At 26.8% G+C, this 10,500-nt stretch overlaps 1 protein-coding gene across 1 annotated transcript; it reads left to right on the forward strand.

The window, feature by feature from the left end:
• The first annotated feature begins 923 nt into the window (after positions 1-923).
• Positions 924-6,665, forward strand: LOC107446170 (uncharacterized). Its single transcript, XM_043045292.3, has 3 exons — positions 924-1,103; positions 3,319-3,410; positions 6,351-6,665. Coding segments are annotated over exons 1-3 (315 nt in total). The 5' UTR covers positions 924-1,101; the 3' UTR covers positions 6,572-6,665.
• The last annotated feature ends 3,835 nt before the right edge of the window (positions 6,666-10,500 follow it).

A 10,500-nucleotide genomic window follows, 5' to 3' on the forward strand; every position in this document is an offset into this window, starting at 1 on the left:
AAATAAACTATGATTACAAAACTATATAGTTTTTTCACTATTTAAAACTACCTTAGGTATAAAACCATAAAAAAAATCTTATTAGACATTGGAGCTAGGTTGTGGTTGAGTTGTGTTTTTACTAGATGAACCATGAAATATTATTTATTTAATTATTTATTTTATTTATGTATTCCTCTATTTTAATTGTTTATTTATTTTACTCAACTTAGGACGTTTATTACATTTTAAATGAGAGCGAGATTCTATTGAGGGCCATTTAAAAGATAAAATAAGCATGCAATAATGTAAATAACATAATTTGCAACATTGATTCATGATGGTGATACATTCAAAAAGTTATTCATATTTAATTTCTTATTGTCATAAATTTGACTTAAAAACATTTTTGTCTCTCAAATAGTTGAAAACAATGATTTTTCTAATTATTTATTTATTTATTTATGATACACAAATTAGGATATTTATTTCAGTTTAAATGTGAGTACGTTTCGATTGAAAGATAAAATTAACATATATTAATTTTAAAAATAAGCAATTTTCTATAGATAGTAATCTATTAAAATGAGTATCACCAATTAATTCTAAATGACATTAATATGAATTTATATATTGCGTTTTCTTTTAAATAATTGAAAATAAAAATTTCGGCACTTTATTTATTTATAGGTAAACAATTTGAGGTTAACATTTAAGGAATTAATTACTTATTTGTCTGAGAGAATAAAAAGCTAATATTTTTATTATCAAATTCTTACGGAACTTCGAATGAACAGAAAAATAAAATTAAAATGAAACTAAGTTGGAAAGGGTCCCTGATGGGTGAAAAGCACAATAAGTCAAATTTTCAGACTAACCAATAGAATAAATTTATTAACACTTTTTATCTTGAAATAAGAGATCCTGGTATTGTTCCGAATACAAGAGATTTTGGTTGCACTTTCACTGCATACTTTATTCAAGCAGTCTTATCTAATATTATCAAAGATAATTTTAGAGCTGTTTTACTATAAAAATCAAAAGTTTTGGAAGTAGTAATTATTCCGAAACAATTAGTTACATTATTGTTCTTCAACTTGAGAATATTCGAATCATTACATAATGTAAGTATTCATCATTTTATAGTATTATTAAATACTAGTTGATATATAAATGATTTTTACTCAGTTCTTTCATTAAATTTGAACAGTATATATTTTAAATTATTTTGCTTTAATTGATTCATACTTTATTTGCTAAGTAATTATTATTTAATTATCTAACAAATTAATTCAACTATAGAAATGTTTTTTTTCCTCTCTATTCTTTTATTTTGTTGTAAGAGCTTATAATTTTAATACAGTTTTAGATAAATTATTATGTTTTTTTATACCTTTTGAAATAATAAATATTGTTTTTTAATAATTGGAAAATTCATTATAATGAACAATGGATTTTTTTTTCAAAATAAATGAAATAAAGTTATTAATGAAGAAAACGATTTACTTAAATAAAATTATAAAGAAAAATATTAAAGCCTTCAGCGAATTTTTGAGACATAAGTAAACTGAAACAGTATGAAATTTTAATAAAAATTACTTCTTTTAATGTGATAAAAGAAAAAGAATGCATCGAACATTTATAATTTTACTTTCATTTCTTGCAAATAATTATTTAAGTTAACTAAATTACTAACTTTATAGCTAAATAACTGTTAGAAACATATGTATCATTCAGTTAACATTCTCTGAAATTCCATACGCTATCTTACAACAAAAAGTTTATTCGCAATAGTTAATATATTTTATAAATAAAAGACTTACAAAAGCTTTATTTTTCAAAACGTTTCGTCAATGTTTATTAGAAATAATGTTTAAACGGAGATGAAATTTGCTTAAAAGTTTGGTACAAATAAAGTAAATATTATATTATTATTATATTGATATTATTTGCTAAAAGTGATAGTGTTTGTAACTGTTGTTTGGAACTTATTTTTGCAATAGCTTTATCAAAGCTTAAAAGCATAACAATTAAACTACTATGAAGATGAACAATTAAAAACTTAGCACGTAAAATGTAAAATATTAGTATTGTTAAACAATAAGGATTTGATGATATTGTTTTCAAACAGTAAAAGTGAGAAGGGTTAAAAAATTTATTTTGAAAGCAATTTTTCAACGTTTTATGTCAGTAACAAAACTGTGTAAAAATTAATTAAAAATTTCATACATAAAGGTAAAATTTTAGTATTTGCTGAATGATAAATAATTAGATAGTTTTCTAGTAATTTAATTGAGACTGTTTGTATCTGCTTTATCTATGTTCATACACAACAACTTTAAAGAAAATTTTTAAATTTTAGTATTTGTTGAATGATGAAAATTTAATGATATCAATTACTAAATATAAAATTAGTCTGTTTGATGCTAAATTTTTATAACTGCTTCTTCTATTTTTCTTTCAAGTTAAAATTAAACTTTGAAGAAAAAATAAATTTTTGGCATTGTTAAATGATAAAAGTATTATGTCCTTTTCTAAAATTAAAAGGAAGAACGTTTGAAAGTTTGTTTTAGTAACTGTTTTACTAACTTTCAAAGGGAATAACCAACTGCTAAGACGAATAATTAAACATTAAATACATATAAAGCAAAAATTAATTTTCGTAAAATAAAAATAATAAACTCTTTTATTTGCTAACAATAAAAGTAAGATTTTTGAGACTTTCTTTTGTTAATGATACTATCAATGACAATTAAAGTATGTAGAAAAATAATTAACTTTTAATACATTGAAATGTAGGTGCAGAAAAATTAAATTTTTGCTTGAATATAAATATTTAATAATATAATTTGCTTACAATTAAAGCGAAACTGTATGAGCCTTTATTTTTTTTAACTGTTTTATTAACTTTCAATGACAATAATAAATTGAAAACAACATTTTGAACAAAAATTTTCTTAAGAGACGAAACATTTTATTTAAATTGTCGGAAGCCATAAAAATTACCTAAAAGCTCCTACGTGCTATTTTTTTAATAAACTACAATCTGCTTTTGTTTAAATGAAACGGGAAAAACAAATTGAAAAATATGAAATCCTCGAATGGGAAAAAGTTTTTTCTCGAAAACTGCTAGCTTATAATTTTAAGAAAATATTCTGAAAAGTGCATTTTGAAAATTATAAATGAAAAATGTTTTTCTTTTTCGTCTTTTCTTTTGTAAAAAAATTACATTCTTTGAGAAAATTATTATCATTTGATATCACGGTAAAAAAAAAAAAAAAAACTTTTGAAACGCTTACTTTTTTTCTCTTATTTAAACTTATTTGTTTGTTTATGTAGGAAGGTACTACTTGTTGTCGCTGGCGTCCTATGCTTGGCATTATTGGCTGCTTCAGAGACATGTGGTTGGGGATCTTGCCCAGGAGTTGGCAGTGAGTAAAATTTAATATCTTGTAGAGAATCTAAACACTTTCAACATGTTTTCAACACACATTCAGTATTTTCACAAATCGATTGCATTTTACTTGTTTTCTATAAAAATCTTTTAAAATTAAAAACTCATAAGCATGTTGTAAAAATACTAGCAATTTTGGATAAATATTTATATGTTTTCATTAAAAAAGAACTTTCTAACTCATACATAATACATAAAATGCAAAAAAGATTATTAACACAACTTACACCTTTAAAAATAACTACACAATCTAGAATAATTGCACTATCTGTAAATGTGACTTAATTTTGCTTTCTTTTTAATTTAAATGCTGCAAGTTTTTGTTAAATTTTTACTGTATGTAAACATTTTTAGTTAAATGGATCAAAGACTTTCAACTCCCATTAACAAAAAAAATCTTAAAATTCCCTTAATTGCATTAAAATAATGTAAAACACCTTTATTAAAATATTCTTTTAATAGTTAAAATCTGGATTTGATAAGAGCCTATTCTCTTTTAGCAGTTAAAGAACACGAAAAAAAACTGTCACCCCTGTACATATTTAAATTTAAATAAAGGTTGTGACTCTTTTTTTAAAAAAAGGGCTACTCGCACTATTCTAGAGCAAATTACGGTATGAAGTACCAGTACTTTGGATGCATCGTACGCGAAATCTATTTTATTTTAAAATCCATATTTACCATATATCATTCTGGATGATGAGATGGATTTTACGGAAAAAAGTACGAGCACCTGAGTGCCAATACTTCTTAATGGTGCATTGTACGCGATGGGTGCATCGGTGCATAATGGGTGCATCGTACGCGAAATCTATTTTATCTTAAAATACATATTTACCATATATCATTATATTGTAATGTTTACAGTAAAATTTATTTAATTAGAATAGTTCAGTGAATTCTTATTAATTATTGCTCTAAAATTTACTGTATATCAGATTTTTTGTTCCGTAACATGTTAAGTAAAGAGATGGATTTTACGGAAAAAAGTACGAGCACCTGAGTGCCAATATTTCTTAATGGTGCATTGTACGCGATGGGTGAATCGGTGCATAATGGTTGCATCGTACGCGAAATCTATTTTATCTTAAAATACATATTTACCATATATCATTATATTGTAATGTTTACAGTAAAATTTATTTAATTAGAATAGTTCAGTGAATTCTTATTAATTATTGCTCTAAAATTTACTGTATATCAGATTTTTTGTTCCGTAACATGTTAAGTAAAGAGATGGATTTTACGGAAAAAAGTACGAGCACCTGAGTGCCAATATTTCTTAATGGTGCATTGTACGCGATGGGTGAATCGGTGCATAATGGGTGCATCGTACGCGAAATCTATTTTATCTTAAAATACATATTTACCATATATCATTATATTGTAATGTTTACAGTAAAATTTATTTAATTAGAATAGTTCAGTGAATTCTTATTAATTATTGCTCTAAAATTTACTGTATATCAGATTTTTTGTTCCGTAACATGTTAAGTAAAGAGATGGATTTTACGGAAAAAAGTACGAGCACCTGAGTGCCAATATTTCTTAATGGTGCATTGTACGCGATGGGTGAATCGGTGCATAATGGGTGCATCGTACGCGAAATCTATTTTATCTTAAAATACATATTTACCATATATCATTATATTGTAATGTTTACAGTAAAATTTATTTAATTAGAATAGTTCAGTGAATTCTTATTAATTATTGCTCTAAAATTTACTGTATATCAGATTTTTTGTTCCGTAACATGTTAAGTAAAGAGATGGATTTTACGGAAAAAAGTACGAGCACCTGAGTGCCAATATTTCTTAATGGTGCATTGTACGCGATGGGTGAATCGGTGCATAATGGGTGCATCGTACGCGAAATCTATTTTATCTTAAAATACATATTTACCATATATCATTATATTGTAATGTTTACAGTAAAATTTATTTAATTAGAATAGTTCAGTGAATTCTTATTAATTATTGCTCTAAAATTTACAGTATATCAGATATTTTGTTCCGTAGCTTGTTACGTAAAGAGATGGATTTTACGGAAAAAAGTACGAGCACCTGAGTGCCAATATTTCTTAATGGTGCATTGTACGCGATGGGTGAATCGGTGCATAATGGGTGCATCGTACGCGAAATCTATTTTATCTTAAAATACATATTTACCATATATCATTATATTGTAATGTTTACAGTAAAATTTATTTAATTAGAATAGTTCAGTGATTTTTTATTAAATATTGCTTTAAAATTTACAGTATATCAGATATTTTGTTCCGTAGCTTGTTACGTAAAAAGATGGATTTTACGGAAAAAAATATCAGCACCTGAGTGCCGATATTTCTTACCGTATTTTTTTAAAGTTTAGGAGTTTGATGCTGCATGACATTATCTTATCACGTTGGCTAAACTTTAGTCTTTTTGTATCAGAAGCTTCATATCATTCATCCAGTGAATAGAAATATATTACGAAATATGCTCAGAAAAAAGTTTGCAGAAGCTCTAGAAGTAAAAGTAAAATTTTCAAAGGATCCTTTTTGAAAATTTTTAAGTACAAAAGTTACGTAAATTTAACGTATTTTTAATATTATGCTTTTGATTTTTATCTCTAAGCGTCCAACAATGTGCGTAGAAATTGCAAATAAACTATATTTCGGAAAAATAGTTAAATTAAGCTAGCTTTTTCATGCAGCAAATTATTATCTCCATAACCAAATAATTGCAGCTACGGTAACTGCCATTTCGAGTGTCTATTGTCTGTGCTAATTATTGCAATAGCCAAGCAGTGCATCTAATGACGCAACTACCGACTATTAGGACACGATGCACGATTTTCAGTACGTCGTACATTGATTCGCAAAAAGCCTAAACTATCTCTTCTTGGATACTAATTAATTTTTTCATAACTTTTCCAGGATGTTGTTACGGTGATAGTCAGGTCTACAAGTGCGCTCCATTCGACAATGCTGTGTGCTGTCCTGGAGGAGACTACAGTTGTCCTCCAGGAAAATCTTGCGTCAAAGTCCTTTGGTTTTACATTTGCGTAAATGCTATGGCAGTTTCCAGCGACGGAAGTTTCGATTTTCAAAAGGGACTCTCGGAAGCACTCATGAATACTAAGAAGAGTTATGTTTAAGAAATACAAAACATGTTACTGAAATGTGTTCGGAATATATAAGACTTTTATAAATGTCTAAAAAACGAGAAAGAATAAAATATTTGTTTCCATCAATGCGCATGAATTCATGTGAATTTACTTTCTTTTAAAGAAAAAATCCCTTTTAAATGTAATATAAATTTATAATATTTATCATGAAATATTATATTATACATTGCAGATATAATACGAAATATAAATATTAGTATGTTGTAGCTTTATTACATAATACAATAAATGACTAACAGGTTTAGATCATTATTTTCCATTTGTATCAAATTTATTTGAAAATAGTATATTAAATAATAACTTATTAAAAATAGTTAATTTTAGTTAAACAATAAATTTGAATTATAATAATATCTATAATTTAACAGCATTTTTTAAAAATAAAATTTAGCAACATTCTTTAGTCACATAACTTTTTGCCTCAAATTCATATTTGTTTCTTATTCATATATTTACTTTTTCTTTTTTTTAAAGTCGTGAAAGGGCAAACGATGATAAATTAATTATGTTTAAGTAAAAGAAAATTTTAATTATAATAATGTTTTTTTGATGATAAATAGTAATAATTTTTAGTAACTTTGATTTTTTTTAAAGTTTTAATTTCTGTTAGAAAAAATAAGTTCGTTAATTATTTCGTGTCCGAATGCTACCTCTTTTCAAAAATCATTCACAAAATCGTTGTAAGGCTAAGGCAGGTGAGGCATATACGCGAGGCCTCGCATTCCTATTTCTCTGCCCCACAGTATTAAAAAAATAATTAAGAAATATCAAGTATTCCAATTTTTTTATATTATTTTATGAATCTAAAATTTGAAACTTTTGTGTTCGATTTGAAAAAGGATAATGAGACATTCGTGACATTTTTGAGGATTCCGTACAAAAAAAAAATAATATTAATTAAGGCCAAATATAGACTCTGAAAACAAGATCTGCTTAAACATGATCATTTACCAGACACTTAATGTAAGACTCCACTTTCATGAAGTGTGTGATTTTTAGAGACAATTTTTTAACCTAATTAAATTATGACATTTGACTTAAAAACCTACTTCTTTTTTAAACAAATTATTCTTTCAATAATTATTTCGATTCGAACATTTTAATATTAATCGCATTATTACATCTTTGATAACAACGCTAATATTAATATAGCGTATATAATACATTTTTGAGCAGCGCTCGCAGTTATAAAACTTATTGTTTATTTATAGCGATGTAATGTATTTAATTACGAATTAACAATTCTTGTTTTAAAATTATTATTTACTACTGCTTCAGTACTTGAAATTCAAAAATGCTGTGGTATTTTACGCAAGGGTAATTTCACTAGTTAGTTAGATATCATATTAACCAACTTGCAAAATAGGATTTCTAAATTTTCGAGCTTTAAATTAAATTTTATTGTCTTATATGTTATATAAGGATGGCACCTTATTTGAAATTCTCATGATATGTTATCTTAGATCTTCCTTTCCAGTCTTGTTGGGTAAGACTTTAATTAAGATATTATTATCTGAATACTTTTTTATTATTTAGGGATATGTAAATATCACATAATTTTTCAAAAATTCATTCTTCTATGTAATGTAGATAAAAGATGAAAAAATACATATGTATAGAAGTGCATGGAAATATTTATTTTAAATTTGGTAAATGTAGAGAAATAATTAAAAAATATTTCAATAGAATATTCAATAAAGGAACTTTTTTTTAAACCTGTGTCAAAAACGAAGTTGAAAGTGCAGTTTCATTACGATGGGACTGAATTCATCGAAACCAATTTGATTGCATGACGAAAATGGAAGATTAATTCATTAATCACCCTTTAACTCTTCTTTGTCTCTTCGCCATGAAACAGGTTTTGAAGTTTTCAGTCTCAGTTCATCAGTATTGATTCAATAGCTCTTGGTAGCTTTTACATTTTGTCCTTACTTAAATATTACTTTGAGACACACTGAGAAAAAAAAGTGTGGTCAAAAGTATCAGAATATGATTGCATTTACCTTCTTTCTGGCTCTATGGGAACACCAAAAAAACAAGAAGAACAGAAGCACTTTTGTAATGACGTTTTTGGTTAAATTAATGAAAAAAAATTTGGTTCTTATTACCTTGATGTTTGGAAGTAAATATGGTAAAATTAGGTAATTTTAATCATAAGTTGGTAATTTTAGCAGTGCTGGTATAGTTGAAGATGACGCAAAAATGTTTATTTTGATGACCTCGATTTCAGTTAGGAAACACTTGCTAACTATCCTCTCGTAGGTTATTTGTTTTGATTTTTTCTCATTGCAAATTAACATCTACCAGCCTTTAAAATTATGAAAAAATATGCATTTTTTATATGCATAAATGCCAGGCTGACCTAAATCAGTAGCTTAACTATTACTAAACAACACTAGATGAATTCATTTATTTATTGTTATGGACACATTCGCAGACTTATGTGCTCAATACAAAGCTCGGCTAGTATGCCTTTGCAAAGTTCATATACAGGTAGCACTAGATAGAAAAAAACAGCACACATTTACAGCCTGATGCACGGTGGGCTTTGAACCAACTACCTCCATCTTGCAATAGATGCATCTATATAATGTTTTACTCTTATTTGAGTATTATTTTCTTAAATCTGAGTAGAGCTTGCAGAGGGTGTTTCGTATTAAACATACAGGCCTGCATATGTATGAGTAGCAATTAATAACAGAAGAAATTCTTATAATGGTAATGATTTATTTTTAATTATTTTTACACCTGTCTCGTCTTTCCCCAAAATGCTATTTAAAATAGAGGTTGCCGGTCCGAATCAAAGCGTAAGCGAGGATATGTAAATGCGAACAAATAAATTTGGAATGAATTGGTTCAGAATCGTTTACATAATAAGAAATAATTGATTGTCTCTTTTCAAATTACAGAACCGATAGCATAGGAATAAGAAAAACAGTTCAAAGATATTAAACCCACTACTTGTACGCTTCTGAGCGTTCAGCAGAAGGACAACACTCCGCGTCAATGGTCACCATAATTATAGTCGTTTTACCTGAAATTCGGCATGCAGTATTGCTATTCCGCTAACCGCTCGGAAGGGTATATGTAGGGTGTTCGAATACTACTAAAACATTCTATGTATATTCTTACTGCTTTTTGTAAAATTATACTTCTATGTTTTTCAAACTAAAAAGAGTTTTTAAGCCATTCTTTTTATTTACAAATAAACTCATATATGCCACTTAAAAAATCCCACTATCTTATGAAAAATGGATAAAATAGTCACCATATCTGATCTATCTGAATTAAATATCTTTAAAACACTTCAATTAAACACTTTATGCCATCATTCTTGTCCCTTTAACCCTTGTTATTATTAAGATATCATATTTTTTCCCAATGCCCAACCGATTGACACTCATCATTTCGGTATGAGTAGAACAAATTTGTTGCTCAAAGTGTTCTACTAGGAATAGTTTCTGTACTATCAGTCCACTGCGGGACTTGCTCCCATAGTAAGGACTTATACTACAGAGAATGTACCGTTACCCCTTTAAACTTTGGCCAGTGGGTGATCTTTTAATTGAATTTTGGTAACGGTTACCCAGGTTCAAAAATAGACACTTAACTAATGAAGTACATGAAACTTTTAACAATAAAAAGTAAATTTTATTATAACTATAAATTATCAACAAACACAATCCCGATCATTTCCAGATGCCTTCATATGCACTAAAAATTTCAATTTATACACTTTTAAATTTCCAAATGGTTATACTCAAGATAAAACTTTTCGATAAAAAGCACTTTTAAATTTCATAGGCATAACATTCAATTAATTCACACTAAAAGAGACAATTACGAAATAAAATCCTAGCTCATTCTAAATTTACAAAAACATTTAAATTTTTGGTCAT

This window comes from Parasteatoda tepidariorum, chromosome 8 (genome assembly GCF_982258835.1).
Source record: "Parasteatoda tepidariorum strain Cologne lab strain chromosome 8, Ptep-v5.0, whole genome shotgun sequence".
NCBI classification, from domain to species: domain Eukaryota; kingdom Metazoa; phylum Arthropoda; class Arachnida; order Araneae; family Theridiidae; genus Parasteatoda; species Parasteatoda tepidariorum.